The sequence below is a fragment of the Sciurus vulgaris genome (genome assembly GCF_902686455.1).
Source record: "Sciurus vulgaris genome assembly, chromosome: 17".
Classification (NCBI taxonomy): domain Eukaryota; kingdom Metazoa; phylum Chordata; class Mammalia; order Rodentia; family Sciuridae; genus Sciurus; species Sciurus vulgaris.
In genome coordinates this window covers 14,524,360-14,549,215 of record NC_136478.1, presented here as the reverse complement: position 1 = coordinate 14,549,215, position 24,856 = coordinate 14,524,360, and the positions used below count along the sequence as shown (strand labels likewise).

General features: G+C 45.6%; 1 protein-coding gene across 8 annotated transcripts in view; it reads left to right on the top strand.

The window, feature by feature from the left end:
• Positions 1 to 24,856, top strand: part of ZFHX3 (zinc finger homeobox 3) — a 308,931-nt gene that overhangs the window by 268,389 nt on the left and 15,686 nt on the right. For all 8 annotated transcript variants that reach the window (XR_013760296.1, XM_079117846.1, XM_079117848.1 and 5 more), the window contains 3 exons: positions 12,670 to 12,803; positions 12,928 to 13,128; positions 23,756 to 23,858. Coding sequence is in view for 7 of the 8 variants with exons in the window: in XM_079117846.1 (XP_078973972.1) it covers positions 12,670 to 12,803; positions 12,928 to 13,128; positions 23,756 to 23,858 (438 nt within the window). In the remaining variant the exon portion in view is untranslated. The remainder of the gene's footprint in view (positions 1 to 12,669; positions 12,804 to 12,927; positions 13,129 to 23,755; positions 23,859 to 24,856) is intronic.

Here is a 24,856-nt window from a genome sequence, read left to right as displayed (position 1 = left end):
TTGGGTGTTGTTTTGTTGCTTACCTGAACTCGGGACAGCGGAGGCTCTCACCCTTGGGCTCCACCACCTCTAATGGTTTGACCTGGTTTTCCGCAGTGTTCCAGCAGGAGGAGTTACATGCTTCTGAAGTTGTGAACTGAGAGCAGGTATAGGGCAGCCCTTGGGTGTTCAAAGTGAACTGGGTTGGCAGCCAGCAATAGGCTGAGTACAGAGCCAGTGTCCTGCTCAGTCTGAAAGCAGGTTAGTGAGATGGAAACAACTGAGCAGATTTGGAGTCAGGGAGCCCACCAGATAACAGATGAGCTTGGTTGAGGGCCATGGCCTCTAGAAGCCTTGGGTGTCTCATCTGTGAAATGTGGACAGGTGACAGCCACAGCCTCAGCCACCAGTGGGTTCCATGATGGTGAGCAGTGGCAAATATACAAACCCCTGTTAGACAAGGGTCCGATCTAGTCAAGGCAAGTGCAGAGCTCTCTTGTGGGCCAACGGGGGGCAGGGACGCAGGACGGTTCTTGGAAGCCAAGCCTCTTCCCTAATGCATAGCCATTTCCACTGTCCGACTTTGTGGTTTTCTCTCTTGAAACATGAAAATGACCCGTCGTTGTCTTTACCAGAGTGGATTTGAATGTGTGTGTTCTAGATTAAAGAGCCCCCAGTGTCAACCGCTGAACAATGATTAATGCAATGATTAGTCTATCAATCATTAATTGCTGTAAATTAAGTGATATACAATTAATGTGATGCTTTATCACCAATAATTAGGGGAAAAAATTGAACTCTTGGCAAAGAATCATAGCAAGATGGTTATTTAAATGCTGTAGCTGCCATGGTCCCTAGCCACAGAGCACCATGGCTGGGTATAGTTAAGGGAATTTGAGACCCGGTGATGTCAGGGGTTCTTGGTGCTTTTAAAAGTGTGTGGGGTACTAGCTCACCTTAAATTGACACCATGATGATGCTTCAGAAATCCCTGATGTTCGTGTGTTTTTGTAAAACTTGCAGTTAGAACTGCAGTCAGAGGTTTTTTCCTGGAGGAAAGGCCTGAAGGGATTTTACTTTATTATTATTTTTTTGAATCCATGATGCTCACCTAACACAGAGCAATTAGTGCAGTGGAGCGTCCCTGATTGGAATCTATGGAAGATCCCTATTAAAGGCAGTATTAATGGACTGGCAAGGCCTGGGCGACTGTGAGGGGAAAGTGTGTTTATGGAACACGATGCTGGCAGGCATGATTTCAATCGGGTTTGACATGTTTAACATAAATGTATAGTGTACGGCTCTTGCTGCATATGAATAATTCCTGCAGACCCACTGCCTTTCTAATTACTGAGGTTGAAAAAAAGCAGGTCAGGCACATCCTGGTGGGAATCTATTACCAGCCCTCCCCTTACTCTCCCTGTTGTTTACAGCTTTGTATAAATAGAGATGCCATTGTATGGGGAACTGGTACCTGAAATGTAATCTGTGACAGAGAATGGGAAGGGAATGAAAAGAATTCTCTCTCTTCTCCTTTCCCTCGTGCTCTCTCTCTCTCTCTCTCCTTTTTTTTTTTTTTTTTTTTTTTTTTTTTTTTTTTTTTTTTTTTTTCTTTAATTAGGTCCATCAGGACAAAAGAAGGTATGTGCTAAGAGGAAGCATTACATGTTAGGAAAAGCACTGGGCTAGTAGGAGTCAAAACCCTAGGTTCAAGGTCTGATTCTGCCACTAAGATTGCTTGCATGAGCTTAGGTTTCTGGACCTCAGTTTCCCAATCTGTAAAGTGGTATGTTGGACTAAGTGGGTTTCTCAGTTCTGGAACTCCATGAATAGATGTAATTGGAAGAGGAACAGCTATAGAGTACTGCAAATGTTGAAAAATACTAGTTACTGAAGTTAGAACACTGTCACTTGGAAAGATTTCCCCAGTCTGCGGCTGATTCATATGGCATGGATCAGAAGGCTGGAGAAAGGGTTCTGTGAGGCTTTCTCCATGGAGGTCAGAAGCACCGAGTCCTATTCTCACCTGGTTCTGTGTTATTGGGACTCATCAGATCTGGTGTGTGGACATCAGTGGCAGGGTCCTTAAAATCTCACCTGGGTGTCTTTCAGTAGCACCCATATACCAGGCCTGTGTAGCTGGAAACCAGCCTATTCACCACCATTGCACCTCTTCAGAAATCCTTTTGGCCTAACTACGTATCCTTCTGGCACTTGGTTCCATTTCCCTACCTCACCCAGAAGTAAGTCTGTCTTTGTGGTGGGGTGCATGTGAGGGAATTCAGGAGTCCCGCTTGTGTGGCCCCTTTGTGGTTCACGTTCCTACCAATGGAAACCGTTTTGGGCTTTAGGTTTTCACAGATAGGAATTGTGTGACTGTGTCTGCTTTTCCAGAATCCACTTGTTCTCCTGCTCCTTCCTCTCTCTCTTTCTCTCTTTTTCCTCCAGGCCACTTTCAGTATAATTTGGCTGCTTAAAGTCACTGCAGGCAGAATTCTGTCTCACAATTGAAAACAAACCATGAACTATTTTTATGTTGGGAAGTAAAAATAGGTACAGGGTGCAGTGTATATCTGGACTTGCCTGAGTTCCAGTAATTCAAAGGCCTTGGCTTTGAGAATTCATATTGTTAAGTCACAGGAGAGATAGGGACCACATCAGGTGAATAAACACATTTTGTTCAGATATGGAAAAAAAGAAAGGAACTCACTTTCTAGAAGAGTTGTCATATAATCACACAATCATGGCATAATGTTATGAGAATTATCGTCAAGGTATAGATAAGGGACACTGACAATATAAATCAAGAAGCATATCATTGTTCATCACTATAGAAAGTGCCTCACAGATTTTCATAGGATTCTTACAAAGTGGCCATGTTAATCTTCCCTGCTTTGTCCTATGTCTGGCTTTTGTTCTGATGGGGAGCACCTGTTATTAAAACCATCAAGACTTAAAAACACCATACCGCCTCTCTAGGGAATATAAGAGCACTTTCCTTAGGATTTCCTATTCTTGGGTCCAATGTCATCTTTATTTTGTAGTCTACAGAACTAAGACTCAGTTTAGGACTCCTGGATGTAATCAGACCCCAATTTGCCTTCTGGGTCAGAGATACATTCCCCACATCATAAAGCTAAAGAATATATAGCAAAGTCACTTTGTCTTACCATATAGAGATTGGAGGAGAAAGAACTTGAAAATCCTGTGCTTTTCTAGTTATCAGACAGAACTGTCAGCTGTTCGTGGTCAGGGGCTATGTGACATTCATTGATTTTTTTTTTTTTTTTTTTTTTTTTTTTTTATCTCTAGCACCTGGCAAGTGCTTAAGTTCTGTTTGGGTGTTTCCTTAGCAAACAGTTGGTAAAATAGCATCACATAAGTACTTTTGAGATCAAATTATTCAAATTTCTCTTTGGTGGGCCTCAAATCCACGGGTTAGCAGGATTGTTCCATGTTGCTGTGCGGAGAAGGTAAGTTTGGAGTGTCTGTGCTTATTCTAAAAGCCCAGGTCTCTCCCATTCACCCCGCGGTTTTGTGGCCTTATGGACTCGTATTATTTCCCAGCTACTTCTAAAAATGAAACCATAGCAACAAACGCTGGTGTTTTCACCTCGCACAGGCTCTGTGGCAGGCATCACATGCTGCTACCTCACTGGCCTTGGGAGACCCTGGGAGTAGGGTACTGTCATCCCATTGACAGGTGAGGAGACTGAAAGCTCAGGCTCGAGGTACCCAGCCAGGATCTGACCCAGGATGGGACCAGCATGCACATCCCATCCTGTCCTTAGCAAGGACGACTGGCACCTTCACCTTAAGGGAACTCAGCCATTCCCATGATAAACACAGCTCCTGAGGAGCTCCTTAAGGCAGCTCAAGCCATCTCCCTGCCCTTTGCACAGATCACTTCTTGACTTTTGGAGCACTGTGAGTGAGTTGGGCGTGGGGCTGCCACAGAGGCTGAGAGAAGCATCCGTGTAAATATCACTCTGCTGCACAAAATACCCAGAGGAGATGTTTTTTATCTTCTCGGTACTTTAAACCTAAAGGGAGACTGGATAATTATTCCCATTGGCCAGCTTCACAGGGACCCAAGTGATACCTTTCTTTCCTTAGCACAAATTCTCCCCTGTCCTGGCAAACCTGGGCAAGTAAAAAGAAGCCCCTGACAGTTCTTTGCATCTACCACCATGCTGGATACACACCCAAATTTTATGTGTTCGTTATGCAAGTTTGGTTTCACTCTTAAAACTTAGTAAGTACTTTTAGGAAGATAGGTTTGTAATGGAAAAAAGCCAGAAGAGTATTGTTAGAGTCCAGTCTCTGGCAGTCTGTGATGTGTTGGGGCTCAGAGATCCTCACTTACCTAATGAACATTTGATTTGCAGCGGACTGAGTGAGCGTCTGTTAATTAACTTTGAACTAGTCTCTTCGTGCCTGGCAACACCACTGGTTTTGATCTCTTCCACCTCTGGGCCATTTCCTCTGTCAGCCTTAGGATCTCCAAGCCTCCCTCCTGCTCTGGGTATCTCCAGGTCTTTGACCATCACAATCCTGTCATGAAGCCAGAGGGCAGGCAGCATGATAAGTACAGTCCCAGTGTGTCCCCTGACCATGGCCACAGCTGCAGATGGCACTTGCGCACAGCTCAGGAGGCTGTGCCAGGGCAGAAAGGGTTCTTTGGGGGAACTGACAAGAGGCCAAAAGGCAGGCAGCCCGCCTGAATACCTCAAAGGCAGGGAATATTTAAATGGTCTCCAACTTCTGGCATGAGCTGGGCTCACGGTGACAGCCAGCGTCCAAAAGTCATTAAACAGACCATCAGCTCATGTTGGTACTAAACAAGGCAGGGGCCCTGTTCCGACTAGTGGTTCATTCTCAGACCTGACACAGAGGGAGCTGGGTATCTGGAACGGAAATGCAGCGGGTCCTTTTGGGAGCTCACATCAGTGTAGTTAAGCAGCCTTATGCATATTTCAGTGAGGAATTAGTGCAACAGATGGATGCCTCTGAGCTAGTGCTTAGTAGCGTGTTCTTCCGACGATGATGAGCGAGCAGCAGCACCCCCTGCTCAGCATGGGTCCACCATTCCCCCTCAAGGCTTCTAGAGCCTGGGAGAGCAGTGACCCCACAAACATGGCACCTCAACCCTGCTCCCAGGTGGGTGCTGGTCCGTGCATCTGGTCCGTGTATCTTCCAGACTGAAGCAAAGTCCTATGACACTGGAGTGGTGTACAGGTGCCGAGACCCAGGAAGCTGGCACTGAAAGGGGACTTTGTGTGAAACAGAAAGAGCCCACAGATCTCTGCCTTCAGTTCTTCAGGACATTGGAAAGAAGGAGGTCTCAGTGATCACATGGCTAACAGAACACATGGAGGTTATTCCTTCTGAGTTTTCCCCTTTGAAATATGTCTGCATTTATTTTTTAGGATGAACAGGTTCCTTGAGGAATAGAATATTTAATCTTTCACCTTTGGCCTGAGGGGAAAAACACTTGAGACCAGGCCGAGCTTTCCTCCCTGAGTTTAGATGAGAATGTTGTGTCATCGGAGTCATTTAAAAAAGTGGACTGGTAGATCTTGGGCGGCTGGGACTCAGTGGACTCTAGTTAAACCACAAAGCGATATGGCTCCACCAATGATAGAAAGCTTTGGCTCTGGCAGCTGTCCTCAGTGTGTGGTCCCTAGAACCTCAGCATTACCTGGGAACTTAGTGGAAAGGCCCATCCTGAGACTTAGACATACTGAATCAGAAAGTCTGGGGAGAGATCTGCAGTCAGTATCCAATGAGCCCTCCAGGGTGTTCTGACACCCTAGAGTTTGAGAACCTCAGGGCTACCACCTGAGTGACAAGTGTGAGGCCTTGGGACCTATTTCTTCTGTAACTGGACAGCAAGTCCCTGCTGGGTGAGAGAGATATTGAACTTACCTGAAAGATGGGGCCGGGGCCAGGGCCTGGCAGAGGCTCAGCCCTGAGTCTGGGCAGCTATAACCCTGGAAGGATTCGGGGTGGGAGGGAGGAATGGCCAGAAAGGCAGGGTCTCCATGAGGAGCCATTGAAGACTGGGAAGTCTTTAATGAGATGGGACAATAAGTAACACCTGCGTGTTCCCTTTCTGTACCTGTACTGTTCTTGCAACTTCTTGTGAAGCTATAATTATTAACAAATAAAAATACCACTGAAGAGCTGCTGGATTTTCAGGTGCTGTCCTATCATTCACATTTGAGTTGGAGGAGAAAAATAGTTTCCCTAAGTCACAGTTCTCTGTGGTGTAACTTGACTTTCCTTTGAAATCCTTTTTAGAAACATAATCAGAATGGATGACACTGTTGTCCTGGGGTAACTGTGTAGGCATATTCTGCTAATTTTCAAGGTGTTTGTACTTCTGTAAAATGCTTTTCATATACAGAGCAGCAATAGCTTGCGTTCCATGCCTGAGACTGGAACTGTGTTCTGAGAAGTTCTGAACCTCACTGGGCTGGACTTTGAGCAGGGAAAGGGAGCCCCAAGTTCTTTCTGGCCATGTCACATAGACCACTCTCTGCTGGGTATTTCCATGCCTGCCTCTGCTTCACACAAGGCTCCCAATGCCTCTCTGGAGCACCTGCCTCCTTGGAGGTAGAATGAGCCCATGCATGTTTAGAGTTGGTAGTGCACACCTGAGATCCCAGCTCCTAGGGAGGACGAGGCAGGAGGATGGCAAGCTCAAGGCCAGCCTCAGTGACTTTGCAGCCCTGCCTCAAAAACAAACAAACAAATAAATAAATAAAGACCCCGTTGGAAGCAAAGCATGCCCTTGAAAGGAACTATCATTGCCTGCATTAGGGGAGGACATGAGTTTAGCCAGCACTCTGGCCGCTTATCAAGCGTAGTAGCTCCATAGATGCGGGGAAGAAAGCCCAGCCTGGCCTCTGGGGAAGGAGTTGCAAGCAGATGCCAAGATTAGCTCCACTTTCACGGACAGGATGAATATTGCAAAGTCCAGAAGCTCTGAGGACCTTCTGGAAACACTGTGTTTCTGCTCTGGAGAGGGACTCTGAGGCCTCTGAGAAGCAGAGGGAGAAGCACCATGAGGAAAGAGGACACTGCACTCTAATTTAATTCTAATCATGAGTCGAGTGACCATTTTCGGATCTGTGCCTGGTGTGCTGGGGAGACTGTCCCGACACGCACACTAAGTGTGGAGGTGTGTGAAAATGTTCCCCCCAGTCAATGGAGATGCGAAGGATTGCTGTAAATGTCTGGGGCAGGTGGCAAGCTGGTTTACGGAATGCAAGGCGAGGAGGACCTCTGGCTTACGGAAAGTAGCATGAATTAATAATCATTTAATTGGCTCCTCCATTATGTTGCTGGTTTGGGAGATGGAAGTTGAGATGAAGGGCTGTCAGCGGTGCTTTAGCTAAGAGTCTGATGGTTGAGAAGTTGCAGGGGGGTGCTGCCTTTGGAGTCTGCACAGGATCAGACACCAGGCAGTGTCCCAGGCCCTCAATGGCAAACCTCAGGGCCCCAAACGGAAGAGGATTCAGCACTTTGATGAAAACCACCTGCAAGTGCCACTCTTCCACCAAGAGAGGAAAGGAGAAAAAACTTCCCAACAGTGGGCGGCTCTGTGCCTGCCTGGGATGTCCCTATGGGAGGGCACTGGGCAGAGGGCCTGGCCTGTGGAACAGAAGGTCGCCCATGCCAACAGCCCCACCATGTTGTGTGGGGAGAAGGTGAATTCTGCTCAAGAAATGTAGCAGCCTGTAGTGTCCTCAGGGGGCAGATGCTGAGAGGGGGCTGAAAGCTGGGTGTGCTAAGGTTCTTTTTTTTCCCTTCACCTCAAATTTTTCTTCAGGCTGTTACAAGGCAGCAACCCCATGCCTTGCCTGGTGTCAGACTCATGCAGTCCCAGTCACCAGAGGAGGAATGAGGTGTGTTTTGGCATTAAGGTCACTGGAGTTGCACGTATAACTCTGAAGTCTTCTGTGGGCAAAGTTTCATGACTCAGGTTTGGAAGTGAAGAGTGGGATTGGGTGAGACTTTGTTCTGGGACTAGTGATACGATCAGATGAGACCACAGGGGACCGAAGGCTTAAATGCTGCGTTGCTCCCGTATGTGACCGCTTCGTGAGCCGTCTGGATGAAACTTCCCTCACCTGTTCTTTAAGGCAAGTCACTTCCTATATGAAGTTTTTCCAGCCTTGTTTGAATTATTCTCTGTACTGAGAACATTCTAAAACCATTTCTTGAAAAGGGCCAGCAAAACTTGCCTGAGTTCACATGAGCCCTCTCCTCCTTCTAGTATGAGAAGAGGGGTAACTCTTTAAGTAATTATTTTAGAGGTTAAATACTCCCCAAATATGATGAAGTCAAAGGAAATCTGAAAGTAGATGTCTCCAGGCGTAAATAATCGTTCCCCCTAAGGAAACCATTCATCGATGACCACATTTCCCTTTGAATTGCTGTTCATTTTTGTCTAAAATGTAGAGGAACTTGAGAGGATAAAATGGAGACTCATGAATCAGGTCCCCCTCTTTCAATATTTGTCTTTTTTAGTTTCCTGTCTTACAGTCAAAGGGTATAGTAGCTCTTAGCCCAGAAGGCCGAATTTGAATTTTCTGAACTCCTCTGGTTCTGTGTCTGCAAACCAGGTGGGCCAACAGCATCTCCTACCCAGATGCCCATGTGCTTTTCAACTCCCGAGAAAATCTGTGTGGCAAGGAACCCACGGCTCACAGGCTGTTAGATTTCAGTAGGAATTTTGACCCAGCATCTCCTTGTCAAAACATCCCATTTACCTTGCCAGGCAGAGTGTGTCATCTGCACTGCATCACTCACAACTCCTTGCCACATTTTGATCCCTTTTGAAACGCCAGGATCCCAGCGTGTCGCCTGTGGAAGATTCATTGAGATTTAACACATGTTTTCATATGACATAACTGCCAAAGTGAGAAAATTTGCTTTAACCAGCAAAGGGAAAAAAAAGAGTACCACCTGATGTTTTGCACAGTATGGATCCAAATATCAACTTTTTTATGGACAGCTGAATTTAAATGCTAAACCTTTTAATTATAATATTAGGAATAATATAGCTACATGACAAACTTAAAAAATGGCCCAAGATGCTCTCACCCAAATACATTTTCTTCTAGTTTTTTCTAATACTTACTCTTTTTTTTTTTTTACACAGCTGTAGCACAATGTGATTCAAACTTTATCTTATTTACCTTTCCAATGATTTTTTTCCATACTGGTTCATAGCTAGAATTTTTAATGTCCTCTAATACACAGTACAATGGCTATGCCATTATTTGCTCATCCCATGCCCTGCTGTAAGATATGGAGACTGCTGCCAGTTTACTTTATCATCATCTAAAAGCCACCACAGGTACTGACCCTTCACCTTGTTTGGTTTTGGCCTTGCTGGTATAAACCAGAGATTCCAGGCGCTGACTGTTTCAAACGTGCCCTGTCTCTGGAGCACATCTATTTCCTTTGCACTGAGTTACATCATAGCAGACTCAGAGTGACCAGTAATTGATTTTTTAATGGTGTTTTCTATATTGTGACATCTCTTTTAGAGTTTAAGTTAAAGTTTAGAAAAGTCTTCAAGGCAGAAAACTGTAGTCCTTTCTCTTGACATTCATTCGGCTTCATTTCCTTATGCCTACCATGTATGCTAGTGACAGAAGTGAAGCAGTAATTGATTTTGAGACTCCAGTCCTTTTGAAGTTGTTCAGAGAGAAGCTTGAAAAAACCTCTGGTTGTGGCCTGCAGTAAACCCTCTGCTAGCATGTTGACGGGGAACTCCTGCGACTCTTGGCCAACCTCAGGAGTGGTACGAAGCCTCCCTTTCCAGGTCTTGATGTTTTCACGTCTGAGGTCCAGCTTAGGGGCCTGTGTCAGCTGTGCTTACCTAACGCTTAGGCACAGTCCCCACAGCCCCTGGGAAACAGTGAGGTTGTTCCTGGGTGGTTATAGACCTGGTGGTAAGAACAGCCTTGCTTTGTCTCTAGAGGAGCTGGTGAGCTGGTAGCTGGTGTCCGCTTCCAGGCAGAGTCCATCTAACAAGGACACAGTTGTCCTGGATAGAAAGGAGATTAAACCCAAAGTTTGTGCACCAGGGTACAGTATTTCATGTGATAGCAGAGCTGTTGTGTTACTGAGAATAAAGAGGAATGAGTGAGCGAGTACTGATTTTATTTTTTAAAACACTTTATAATGGCTCTTTAGCTCCAGCTCACAAAAGAAGCTTTAGAATTCCAGAGCAGTGTGAGTTTGAAAAAAAAAAAAAGAAGAAGAAGAAGAAGGTAATAAAGGTTCCCCTCTCCATGCAGGGGGAAAGAATAGTGGCTTCTGAAACCAGAATACTCACCTCTGCAACCCCGCTACAATGCACGCGTGCAGCTCTGAAGGAGGAGGATGGACTCTTTGGTCCTATGAGGAAACTAATGCCGCTCTGGGTTCCTGTGTTTGCTTTTCAGCTCCAAGAGAGTGAGATGAGTTGGGTGGTCTCAGTCTCAGCGCCCATTCAATCTCAGTGCTGAGCAACCACATAGTCAGCTCCGTCCCTGGTGGGGCGGCTGGCAGGTGGAGGCCTTGGTGCAGCCGTGTCATGGTCCTGTAAGAGTCGGTGCGGTTGGGAACCAGATAGGCCGACGGAACCCTGTGATGGGTGTTGGAGCGGAGCCTGGATTCTGTGATGCCTCTGCTGTGGGGAGGAGCAGGTAGCAGCCCTCCCCTGCTGCAAGCGAGGAGCCCAGTCTAATGCCTACATGTCGGGGGTGAAATAGGGCAGGTGAAGGGATGATAGTGACACATAAGCATCTAAAGATGGTGTCGTTTGATGCCTCCACTCACCCCATCTTTAGAATGTATTTGAAGAGTTAATATACAGACAATAGCCACTGAGCAAAAATAAAACTCACGGAGAATAAGGAACCTTCTGGGGACAGAGGGAACTGAGTTCCTGAAACATCAGCCTGAGGTCATGGAAGTGTCCAAATGGGGGCTCATCACGTTGCAAGGTCTCAAACCTGCAGTACAAGATTCCATAGAATCAGGTCTGACAAGGGCCAGGAGATGAGAGGCGGGCCATGGGGGAACTGGTCTAGAATGTTACAGCACCTAGTTAATCGGCAGCCAGTCCATCACATTAAATATCCCGCCGTCATGTATTACCTTTCAAGTGAAAATGAATAACTCCCATTAAGAGCAAAATGGGTTTGAAGTCGATTCGAGACAGATTAAAGTACTGTTATGAATCTGTGTTGGGAGGAGGAGGGGTCCGTGTGTAATATGCTTGTCCTTGTACTTTTTAAATAATAGATGTCCTACAAACTTATGGATACTAGGTTACCAAGATACTGAGGTTAAAGGTCACAAGATGTGCATTCTGGGAAGAACTTCAACTTCCTGGAATATTTCCTGTATTTGGTAGTTTTTTTTGTTTTTTTTTTTTTTTTAAATAATTTTGTGGCCTTATGATTTGAAGGAATCAAATTGATTTTCTAAAATTGTTTATTAAAGTACACATCTATAATGACAACTCCTTGGTGTCCACGGCAGAGCAAATTTCAAAATTGAACATAAAGTGAAAATATGTGCTAGATAACTAGATGGGTGGGGAGAAAAGCAGTTTTATCATGGAGTGAAAATCAGGCGAGCTGGTGACCTAAATGTGAGTCACGGTATCTTTTGATGACAGCAGTGGGTATATATACATTCTCACGACTATTTTCGGGATTTTTTTATTCTTATTGCTTTATGCAAAATTCTGAAAAATGGAGTTCCATGTCCAAAATAAGTGAAAGAGCTTAACTCTCAGATGCTGGCCAGGCCTTAGAATGACCAAAGCCAGCCATGTTGGAATGTGTGCTTTCACTGGAGGAGACCTGTTTATCCTGAGTAAACCCTTAGACCAGCAGAATCTTCCAGGTTCCTTTCTACCGCTTCAGTGAGATCCTTCTGCGGTACCCACTGTTCGGTATTCAAACCTCATGCGTCTCTCCTCATTAACTGGTGTTTTGAGTTTTTGGGTGGTGGGACAGGAGGGGCGCCCGTCCCCTTTCCACCCACCCTGAGCGCCTCTTACATCCGACACATTGACTTGATTGTAACTTGGATTCACACCCTGCCTAGATCCACTCAGTTATTACTTCTCCTAGAGCAAACTCCGAACCCAAACTCGATTTCTTTCTAGATACTAGTATCCAGATTAGAACCCTTCTCAGATCGTAATTTGTCAGGTTGCTTGTATTGTGCTGTGTTGTCTCCAGAAGAAGGGGTGGTAAGGCTGGGAGTGTGTAGTTTCTTGCATCTCTTAAGCAATATGTCTGGTACTCAAGTTGGCAAAGCAGTTGTTGAGATTTGATCACCCACCCATAGCCCTGTTACCCGCTTCTCCACACAGATGCAAGATAGCAGGCTCTGTGTAGTTTGGGGGAGGTTAGAAGGGACTGAATTTGGTCAAATTCTACTCCAGAGCTTTTCATTCCATTTCTTTACCTTCTTTTCCCAATGTTCAGTTGTTAGTGTGGTGACAGAAATTCATAGGGAGAAAAGAAACCCTTCTTGTTTCCAACATGCTTGATAAATCAGTCTGGATGTTCATCCTTCCTGAATTTTGGTGTTTTAAGAAAACACCGCTATAAACCTGCAGCTGGCCTGCACTGTCTGCTGTATTTCATCTTCCACTTTTTCTTCCAGCATCGTCCAGCCAAGCAGAGAAGGAGCTGACAGATTCTCCGGCAGCCTCCAAGCGCATCTCCTTCCCAGGTAGCTCAGAGTCTCCACTCTCTTCGAAGCGACCCAAAACATCCGAGGAGAGCAAACCAGAGCAGGTGAGACCAAAGAGGCCCTGCTGCGGGGAGGGCATTCTAGACACTGGTGGGGAAGGAACACTGGGGTGGGTGGGCCTGGGCGGGAATGGCAGGTTCAGCTGGAGTGGCGGGTGTGTCCCCACAGATGTACCAGTGCCCCTACTGCAAGTACAGCAACGCCGACGTGAACCGGCTCCGGGTACACGCCATGACGCAGCACTCTGTGCAGCCCATGCTGCGCTGCCCCCTGTGCCAGGACATGCTCAACAACAAGATTCACCTCCAGCTGCACCTCACCCACCTGCACAGCGTGGCACCCGACTGCGTGGAGAAGCTCATCATGACGGTAAGCCACCAGGAACAGGACCCGGGGCCAAAGGGTGACGCAGTGACGCCAACGAGATCTGTGTGGTTGGCAGGGAAAGCCGGGCAAAGTTGGAAACATTAAAAAAATCCTCCTAGTTCTGTGACCTTTGTTCAGCTGTCCCTGCCTCAGACTTGGCATGACCAAGGCCCAAACTGCTAAATGTGTGCTTCTCAACCTCCTTTATCATCCCCTCGGGATACGGACGCATGGAATGGCTCTCCATTTATGGGAAGAGACCTTCATTCAGATTCTGCAAACCTTTACTGAGCCGCTCTCAGTCACTCCTAAATTCACTATGCCTCCTTCGATGGCATAACAACTCCTGCCGTGACAGGCGGGGGAGGGGAGGAGAGTTCCCGCAGGTTCCCATCAACAGATAAGGAAACTGAGACTCAAAGAAGTTCATGAACCTGACACCATTTGTAAGTGGCAGAATGGAGACTTAAACCCACATTCCCAACTCCAGGTGTAGCCCAGTAATATGGGAGTTTCTCACATGGACACAACAGTATCAAGAAGGAAAGTTGTCACTTGGTGATTCATGAGTGTGATCTTTACATGTGAGCACATTGCTCCCACATCTGCAGGCTTTGAGGGAATGACTCCGAGTGGTCACTATAAACATGGCCCAAAAGTTTAGTATAAAGATTTAATTCTAATCATAATGTGAAAACTTTTCAGAATCCTTATGAGTAATAATAATGTCCTGCTTTTGACTACGCTGGGGCTACTGAGAAAGTCCTTCTCTGCTCACTAGAGAAAAAACTGCCAAAGAGAATCATTCTCACCTTTAACTTAGTATGATGTCAGCAGTGGGATAGGAAGAAGTTCATTTGATTGCCTTTCCATGTGAGGATTCCCAGAGAAGCCAGTCTGTTCAGAATTGCATGTTTTCATGTGCAGGTCACAGACACATCACCTCTAGGCGTTTCCAATCCCACTTGCTGGTGTAAAACTGCTGAATAATGTTGTAGGCGATGTTTAGTCGTGAAGAACATACACCACTGGTGACGCGTCAAGAGAACTTTATCAGCCAGTGGGAAATTCGGAGGCGACCTAGCATGAGCTTCTTCCAGACGTCTCCCAAGTATAAATTCACTTCCCATGGGTCTTTTCAGAGAGGCTGGTGAACTCTGTGGAACGATTCTCTGTAAGTGGAGCGGGTGTCCCACCGGCGGGTGGCTCTGTGCTGCAGGCCTCTCCAGCATTCTCACCAGCCTCTTGGAAATAACAAGGCGCTTTTCCCAGGCCTCATCTCGCTGCCTAGCGGATGGTCTGGAACCCTGGGAGCCTGAAGGAACAAAAAGAAGTGTGAGCAGGGAAGCATTTTTCAATACTTACCTACAGCTTTTCTTTTGCTCATAAGATTATTTTTGCTATTTATCCCATATCCAGTGTAGGGACTGTGGGCCAATAGTAATCTGCATGACTGGTTTACATTGGACAGTAAAAATTTTATTTTTACATGCATAGGGGCCAGCATGGCATGTGAATTATATTTCAGACATTTTTTTGTCATATTGTTATAGTAGCAGTATAGTAGCATTTCTTCATTTACTAACAGTGTCAACAGCAGGGTATTATTGCTGGGTACCAGGCCCCAAGATAGTTCTTGAAGTTACCCACTAACCAACATCTTTTTCTTTAAGTCTTTTATTTGTTCTAAATAGAGTGCATTTATACATTTTGAGAGATCATACATAAATGAAGTGTAATCTCTCATTTTTCCGATTATACATATTGTCAGATCACATCGCTTATGCGATCGTGTATGTATGTGAGGGTCTGTTTCACTCTACTATCATTCCTTCCCCCATACCCTTTCCCCTCCCTTCACTCCCCTCTACCTAATATAAAGTAACTATTCTTCCCTATCCTACCCCCTTATTGTGAATTAGCATCTACATATCAGAAAAAACATTCAACCTTGGGTTTTCAACTGATGAAAGCATTAGAACAGCATACTAGGCCATTCTGTGCCTGCTGAAACTTCATAGCCACCGTTATAGACCCTCCATCCAGTACTCCCGCAAATATGGAATTGTGTGCACAGTGCCAGGTTAGCGATCCCTGTTCTTGAACCGCTGGTAATGTAATCACGTGGGAGAAACTGCTCCCAGAAGGGGCTGTGCTTGGTACTTGGTGTGGAGACCCTTGTGTGCCTGACATCTTTCCACAGCAGACAGGGAAGATGTTTTCTAGACATTTCTGAAAAGTGTGCAGATTGTGGGAAATGTGTTGGTTGTAGGAAGTGAATTTGCTAGCAAAGAGAAAAAGAGTGAGTTCAGAAATAAAGTTGAAAGTTGTGAGACATGCAGGAAAGATGATCATTGAAGTGTTTTGCTTTTTGCTTAGAAGTGTGTGGAAGGATGCTTTGGCACTCTCCGTGCATGGGAAGATGGAGTCATGGTATGGCTCTCAGTATGAAATTGGTTCCCAGACATGAGATGGTTTTCAGTGAGCCAAATGCTGCATTTCCACCTCAATCCTTGGGTTCAGCAGGAAAAGATGAGCAACTAGGGTTAGAGGGCAATTTGTAGCCACGCCCCAGGTACATCTGGAATCCTGTTTAAGGACTGGGATACTGATCTTGGTCAGATGCCAGTATCCTTCCTCTCAAAAGTTTGGTGTTAAAATGGAATTTGCAGTTGTTTTACAACTAAGTGATGATAATGAACCTGTGGTTAAAATCACGCCTCTGGAGGGTGTTTTACTATGATTTTATTAGAAAATCAGCCCTGGGAAAGTATTGGTTAGGCTCTCTGACAATTTATCTGTTTGTTCCCAGCCAGCTGGAACAGGAAACTCTGAACACAGCTTGATGAGAAATGCTCAAGTCTGAGCTCCATTTTCTAGACCATATCCATCCCTAAAGAGAGGCCAGTTGTCCTCTTGTCCAACAAGAGGACAGAGTTGTGTCTGCTTTATCTCTGAATGGCAGCAAGCAGAGAGAGTCTTCTTTCGTCCTCATGGGTAGCCAAGTTAGGTGCCTTTGGCTGCAGCATAGGAGAAGCTGGCGAACTCTCCTAGGTAATCAACTCCTGGCAGACATGGGGTGTGTCCAAGGCTATAAATTTTGGTAAACATTTTTTACGGTCTGGGTCCAAAGTCCCAGGATCTAGCTTGAATTGGGTTTCAGTCCTTCTAAAAGTAAATTCCACCTTGATAAATGGAAATAGATTACTTTCTACACAATGTCTTCCCATTCGGTTGTAAATGGAGAGCATTTTGAGGAGGCTTCATTTAATAATACCTTATCAGACAGCTTTCAGGAACCTGCAGTGTCTAATATGTCTGTTGCTATGGCAACAGCTGCTTGCTTATGCTCTGCATCTCATATCTATGTCTTCCATGGGCCCCCTTCTTTTTACTCATGAGGGGGCTTGAAAAATATTCTTCACCAGGAACAATTGCAGCCTGGCCCTCCACTACGGAAACTGCGCCCACGGCACATCCTTCTGCTCGGCCTATTGGAAACGGCTCCAGATGGTGTCTTTGTACACGTCATATGAAAGAAGGAAATCTATAAAGCTTAGGGGAGATGAGACAAGTGCCCTTCCAGTCCTGGCCGTCCGCCCCCAACCCCCATGTCAGTTTCACAAAACCAAGTCTCACCTATTTTCAGAGAAGCCAGAGATTTCACATTGATGGAGCTGTAGGAGCTACTGCTCCGTGCCCTTATTTTCTCTGCCTTTGGGGGAAGGAGGTTGCGGACATGGGGTGCATGTTTCTGGCCCCTAGATGAGAATGGAAAAGACCACCTACCATGCATTTCAGTATTCTTAAATTATTCTAATTGATCACTGTCTTTCTAAGTGACAGGACATACCACTGGGATCCTGGATCATTAATAAGGGGAAATTTTCTTTGTTCTTTAATCACTTAACAAAATAGGACCTCACAGTTGAGATGAGGATGGACTCCTGAGCCTCAGAGCCCCCTTTCCTCCCTTTCGTAGTACTTAGCTATTTGGTGTGTTTTGCACATGCTCAGATTTCCCTTCCGTTCTTCTGGCCTTGCCTGCCCTGCCCTGCCTGCCATTTCTTGGATCTTTCTTTTGGAGCAATAGTTTGTCTCCTGTGATCTTTAGTCAGTGTCTGTAACTCTCCATGCTCTGTGTGTGCGTGGGCCTCTGTGAGTCTCTGGGACAGGCTGGCTGTCTGGCCACTGCTCTGCCCCCACCCCTCGGAGCCTCTCTGGTGGCCACTGGCCCTGGGGCTGTCACACCCACCTGGGTATCAGCTCTTTCACTCTGTCTTCATCTCAGAGGAAAGTAATGAAAATAATCGGGCTTCATTAATTCCAAGCCCTGTGAGATGATAGCCATTTGGAGCCTGTTTGCCAATTAGATGGTCTAAATTAGAAGTGACCTTGGTATACTGCCACTGCTTGCCTCTCGGAGTCTAATGAAGCTTTTCTCTCCAATTCATTCTCCTTCTCAGCTCTTCTCTGTGTGCACACACACTGTGGTAACTGTTCATGTGTTTCCTGCTTCCTCCCCCTCCCCTTTTTTTCAATTTTTCTCAGTTTTAAAAATCTGGTTCTGGTCTACATTTGTTTCTGACCCACATGAACATTAACATGGCCTGCAGTTTTATTTTGTTTTGTTTTTCCTGTGAATTTTATGTATTAAAAACAATAAGAAGCACATAAACAAGCACACAGAAACCATTTTAGAAAGGAAATGGGTGGGGAGGGTTGGGAGGCACCCACCAATGGGTGCAGAGTCAGGTAGATTTGAAGAATTCATTCTGAGGTTCAACTGCACAGAAGGCTTACCATAGTCCAAAGTACTGTGTATTTCAAAATGGAAGAGAGGATTTCTTATGTTTTGCCACCAGAAGTTATAAATGTTGGAGGTGATAAATATGCTAATTACCTTTATTTGATCGTTAAACTAAGCCTACCTCATCTTGCACCCCGTAAATTTGTACAACTACGTGTCAATTTTAAAAATTTTAAAGTAAATTTAAAAAGAGGAGATGAAACAAAGAAACTGGGTCTTCCAGATGCTGTGACCCTGTGCCAACCTACATGTTTAGGAGGCAGTAAGGAGGGGAACCCTCCAAATGTCTGCTGCCAAGAGGTGCCCTGGTTTGCTGGCTGTGGCGTGCAGAAACCAGCTAGTGGCCCAGCAGCTGTTCAGGGAGGAAGTGAGTACCTGTGCTTACTGGAGGAGGCAGCTTTCCCTACATCACTGACCACTAGCTTTATTGCTCAACCCCAAAAGCAGTTGAGTTTTAACTCTGTGCTTAAATTTTGGGGCTAGAATCAGCACCTCATTCACAGGGGTATGGAGACTGGCCAGGTCTGTGCCAGTCTGTGCCTGTGGCTCCCTTCCTTTTTCCCCTCTGCCTGAGATGCTCCATTCTATTGACTTTCACTGAAAATCCTGGGGAATCTAGGCCTTGGCAAATCTACACTTCCCTTGGAAGAGTGGGCCTTTCCCCAAGAAGCCCCACTTCCTGAGCAGAGCCAAGACGGAAGAGAAGAGGGTCTTGGCAGAAAAGAGGAATGTCTCAGAGAAACCAGGTTGAAGGCTTTCTCTAAGAAAGTCAGCTTTCCAGCATGCATGGAATGCATCGGTTGCGCCGATCCATCCTAGGCCAGCCTGTCTGAGGGTGGCCTTACGGGTGAATTTGCAGGAATAATCCTGAAGTGTGACCATGACTGCACAGCGTGTTGGGCTTGAGCATTCCACATTTGTGATCTGGGGTCGGGAGTGGGTTGGTATTCCTTCTGACCCCAGCCTGTCTCAAGAAGGAGTAAATATCAGCGAGCCCCTCCCAAATGTCACAGTGGGGACTGGAACCAAATCTGAAACTGTAGGCTCTGTAAGGTATGTTCTTGGGGCTTTCAGGTTCACTCACCTCATAGGATCTTGAAAGGCATTAAATTACAATCCAAAACAATGGTGAACCAAATGAGGAGACTGAAAGTCAGTATTTATGAACATGTGTCACCTCTCCCAGTTGATCAAGGGTAATTCCCTTGAGTCAATGTATTGCCCTCTGGGGACCTCTGACTCCCTGAAATTATCTGCAGTATTGTATGTGAAAGTATTTTTCTTGGAGTCTGCTACTGTCATCAAATTTCCCCAGGGATTCATGACCTCAAAACCGTATTCTGGATGGTGAGCTTCTTAGGGCCGGGCCTTGTCTCCCTCTCACAGGAGAACAGACCAGGAGCACTGTCCAGTGTTCGGTCAATGGAGCTCCGACAAATGGACGGACAGAGTCCCGGGAGGTCCTTGCTGCTCAACAGCCGAGCTGTTCAGGGCTTGCTTGGGCTTGAATGTCTTTAGCATCAGTTGGGAACTGTTCTGTGTCTGTGACTATACATGAGAGTTGCTTCAGCTGGAGCCGAGCCCCATGTTTCTCTTGTCAATCGTGAATCTCTTCACTTGCTGGGAAGATGGCAGAGCCAGTTTGCAGGCTTGGAGCTCCCCACTCTGCTGGTGGTTCCTCCGTGTGTTCTCATCACTTTGCATGTTCTGTGAGGAACACAGTTGACCTGGCTCAGAAGGGGTAGGAGGAACATGTGCTGTCCTGAAGATCACTCTCTGCAGGGCCAAGGCCAATCTTGAGACCCCCAAGTTCCAAGGAAGCAATGGCTTTCTGGTTAGTTGAGTTTTCTTAACCAGAAGAACTTTCATTGTTACATCTCTTCTCCTATTCCTCCGGCCCACTAGTAGATTGTGGGAAACATAATTGGATGTATTCGGTGTTTACAGATGTATGGAGTATTAGGATCAGTTTGCCCAGATGGGACAGTCATTGTTGAACGTGTAGGAATTTGAGCTGATTGTGTGTTGGCCAGAGCTCTGAACTTTTTGTTTGATTTTTGAGTTTACAGCTGGGGATGTGGATGGGGCAGGAGGGTGGGCAAATGGAGAGAGGAAGCAGGGGAAGAGAGCAAGAGCCAGCTCATGCACATGATGTCGATACAGGGGAGCTGGCGGTAGGATCCAGTTATCTGAAGACCTTTGAAGACTGGGCACACTTCAAATGGTCCTGGTTTTGTCCTCTCATAAGTCCACAAGTTCATTGCTCCTGGTGACAAGGAACTGCACTCAGCACAGTTGCATGACTGACTTTCACAGCATCAGCTGTGCATCGGAGACTGGGGTTGGGACAGTCAACCTTCCATGCAGTCTGGTAGCCAAATATTACTGGAAAACAAAGGTGGTGCCAAGGCAGGGGACACAGGTATGCTGCCTTGGGTCCCTCCTTTCCCTCATTGAGCAGGACTCCTCTGTGAGCTCAGCTGGCAGGATAGGTGGATGGCTCTCTAGGAAAAGGCACGCAAGTTTGGAGTGGAAAGCTCTGGAAGCCGGCAGGGGAGGGAACGGCACTCACCGGGGATCACTGGTGCCTGAGAACTGGTGCAGGGTCTCCCGTAGCCTGTGGAGCGAGGCAGCTTCCACACTCAGCCTTTCTCCAGATGCATGTGCAGACCTACACCACCATTTCTAGGTCCTTACGATGATTTCCTTTCTTGAAACTTCCTTTTCCCTCCTGGAGATTCCTTGCCTGTTCAAATGTCATAGGCCATGCCTTTTTTTATATTTTTTTCCTTTGCCTCAGGGAGTGGCTGCATATCCCATAGACGAGAGGAGGCAGGTGGATAAAAGTAGTTACTTAAACACATATGGGGCAAGACTTCCAGGTTTGGAGGCTCAGATTAAGATGCAGAGGAGCATGTGAGGTTGATGATTATATTTCGGGGAGAGTTAATTGATGGAAGGTGAAGGCAGACAAAGAACCGCTGCTTACTGCCTTCTTGAATCCCAATCAGGAATTATGATTAAAGTCGCAGCGAGACAACAGAGGGCTGATGAATTGGTGTCTTTTTTTTTTTTTTCTTTTTTGCCGTCATTCACACTTGATTGACTTCAACCTTTCAAGTGCAAAAGTCTCTCTTTTCCATTATTATGCATAGCCATCTGAGTTTTTCTAATTAAAGTGTATGAAAACAATTACTGATCCGTCGTACTGAGTCTGTTAGAGGGGATGTCTGCCTTACTGTAATGCGTATAAAAAGCCCACAGTTTTCTATAATGATGTGCAGCTGAGGTGTTAGATAATTTTATTCTTTTTTACTCTGTAGGGCTTTTTTTTTTTATTTCTCATGATTCATTTTTCATAATTCCTAAAGATCCCAGGAAAGGACTGATCCTGCAGCCACAGCCAGGAAAGGAGGTTGGGGGGAATCTTTTTTTCCTTTCTTTTCCTCCCCCTCTCACCCCCAACCTCGTGCTCCCCCTCAGCTGAAGACGATAAATTAATCGGTGACCTTTCACTTCTTGGATTCCCGCTGGACTCCCAGCCGCACTGGTCAGAAATGCTTTCTATTAAAAAGAAAATAGATGGAATGAGTTTGGCAATCTCTACCCCGTTCCTAACGATTCAGCAGCAGCGCACCCTAACCGGCTGCTGGGAGCTCTGTGCCAGGGTGCAGCTGTCTGGGAGCGGGAGAGCCGGGTCTCAGATTCACCTGCCACACACCTGCTCTCTGTAAACGTGGGCTTCTCAGAACCCTCCTCGAACCCTCCTCTCTAGTGCCTGTTGCTTAATTTCTGTATGTATCAGTGTCTCGATTGCTGAAAAATTCTCATACCCCTAAATGTGATGGGGAGTTAATTTTTTGGTGTCGATGCTGCTTGTCTTGGTCTCAGCTGGTTGTCAAGCCACTAGTGATACTAGTGAGCATGTCAGCAGCTATTTTGAGCAAGGGCAGGGACTTCAAGCCACTAAAACTTACCTTTAAAATATTGCTGAATTTGGAACAAAAATTTGGAAAGTCCAGTCTTTGCATCCTAAAGTGGAAATGTTACTGCAGTAAAGTCAAGTTTGTTTGGGAAAGCAGTGCCTCGGGGTGGGGCTGGGCACCACATAGAGAGGTTAGCGGAGGCTGCAGTTCCTATAACCTCTAAGTCAGTCCATTTTTCAGGCTTTCATGAAATGGGAGATGATTTCTAATTCACTTGAATCTATGTTTGTCCCCTAAGCCTCCCACCCCAGAGCAGACAAAGGGGTATTGCTGGTTTGGGGGTTTTGGTTTTTTATTTTTTTTTTTTCCTTCATTACTGGGAATTGAACCCAGGAGCATGTGCGACAGTGTCCCCAGGCCTTTTTTTTTCTTTGAGTCGGGGTCTTCTAGGTTGCCAAAGCTGGCCTTGAACTTGAGGTCCTCCTGCCTCAGTTTCCTGGGTCACTGGGATGCTAATGTTCCTTTTTAAAAATATTTTTATTTGTTCCAATTAGTCGTACATGACAGTAGAATGCATGTTTACTTTTTTTTTTTTTTTTTTTTTTTTTTTTGGGTTCTGGGGATCGAACCCAGGGCCTTGTGCTTACAAGGCAAGCACTCTACTGACTGAGCTATCTCCCCAGCCCCTACATTTTGATAAATCATACATAAATGGAGTGGAATTTCTCATTTTTCTGACTGAACATGTTGTAAGATCACTTTGCTCATGCAGTATGTACATACATGAGGTAATAATGTCTGTTTCACCCTACTATCCTTCTTACCCCCACACCCCTTCCCCTCCCTTCACTCCCCTCTACCTAATATAAAGTAACTGTTCTTCCCTAGCCCCCACCCTCTTATTGTGAATTAGCATCCACACACCATAGAGAACATTCGGCCTTTGGTATTTTTCCTTTTTCAACAAAAAACTTTTTCTCCTTACATTAGATATTGAGGGATGCCTGTCACTTTAACACAGGGCACATGATGACTTGCTGGGATAAGCTTCTGGCCTCCTCTCTAGGACGGAGGCCTAGAGAAAAGTCCAAGGATCTGACCTACAATTGTAGCTGCTTGGATCCAGGCTAATTATGGAATTGCTGTATTAGGGAGTAACGGCTCTGGTCAGTGTGGGGCCATCCCACTCATGGCTGGGACACTGGGCAGATGTTGCCTCTGATGTCATATACCTTGGGCAAAGGCTCCAGAAGAAATCCTACTTCAGTGAGTCATGAAAAAGGCTTGTCTGCACTTGATCTCAGCTTGTAAAGGGTTACAAAATGTTGTTTCCTGGAAAATCTGCCGGAGTGTCTGCATGTCCTCAGCCGTGCCTTTGTTCTCCTCGCCTCCTTAGCCTTTCCTTCACTCTTCCTCCCCTCCTCTTCTGCCTGAATACATTTTGAAAACACTACTACAATGCTCCCTGCTTCAAGATTACAGTGTACTTTACTCGGTATGATTTAATTAGGGCCCTTATTATGTTTTCAGCAGCTTAAGGTGGGTCTTTCAACTTATCTACCTAATTGGTTGCACGAGAAGTTTCACAGCCCATGACAAAACATTGTCAGTGATCAAAGTCAAAATTCTGCATAAAGGAAAAATATTAATAATAAGATTATTCTTCAAGTGTGCACTGCTAATTATGTCCAGAATGTAACCGTAGAAACACTTTTGACTGATGTGAGCTTTGTCTAATAAACATGAATCTTCAGTGAGCTATGAAAAGTGACACCTCCAGCTTTACACTGGTGACGGCTGATTTTGCTTATTAAATAATTTTTCAACCTTTCCTCTTTTGTGTCTCTTTCCTCTCTCTTTGACTCTCCTTGTGTCTCCGCCTCGCCCTCCTCAGGTGACCACCCCTGAGATGGTGATGCCTAGCAGCATGTTCCTGCCAGCAGCTGTTCCAGACCGAGATGGGAATTCCAGTGTGGAAGAGGCAGGAAAGCAGCCTGGTTAGTATCTTTAGCCTTAACTGCCGTGAATGGAGATAAGATGGATTCCATGGCCATAAGTTTCACGGGGCAGGGAATTCTTGGCAGTACTCTGAAGCTGAATGTACCTGATTGGGAGATGAAGGTCACAGGGAGATGAACACTCTGGTTCCTGGCATGTGTATTTGTGTATTATTCTTAGGGTTTAAAGTGAGAGAAATCTGAGAACCAGCGGGAGTTCATAAGTAGACTCAACCAGTGGGCCTACAGACCCGCCATCTTAAACATTAAACGCTGGATCTCTGAGGACTCAGTTATTAGGGGCTTGTGAATCAGGTCTTTGCGGCGTACTGGATTAGTTGTCTTACGATGAAGCATAGAGGTGCGTCTGGAAAGACCACTGTCACAGACCTGTGCTGCGGTCACCAATGCCACCCTATGGTTCCTACCTAGGTGAATCATTAGACCTCTGTGACGCTGTCCTACATCTTTGACCTCTTCTAGGCACCTAAGGTTTAAGTGAGGAAGAGTTCAGCCACACTGTGCCCAGGCTTCTTTCCCTGGGGTTTTTTCTTAGTAGGCAGTAGACAGATGACCTGAAAAGGGTTGGGGGTATTGATGGGTATGATGGTCTCATGGTAGATGAAAACCTAATGTATTTTAATGATTTGCCACATTAATGTTCATTGCTTATTGAATAGAGAATGGTAGTCAAAAGTCATAACAAGGAATTAAAGGCCTGAAAGTAAAGTTCAAAATTCTCTGTGATGGACAACAGTTATTATAAATTCCCCACAACTTAGAACAGCATTAATTCACATCTGCTGTGCTAAATTCTTGTTACATAAAAGATGAATGTAAACAAGTACTCCAAGAGCAGTAACCTTCAGACTAATTCTTAAGAAGCTGGATTCTGAGTCAAGCAGTTAAATATTATTTAGAAGACTATTAGTTCTATAATATGACATAGGCTTATTATGAATAAAACTTTTGTATCCTTTTATTCCTCTCTGTTCATG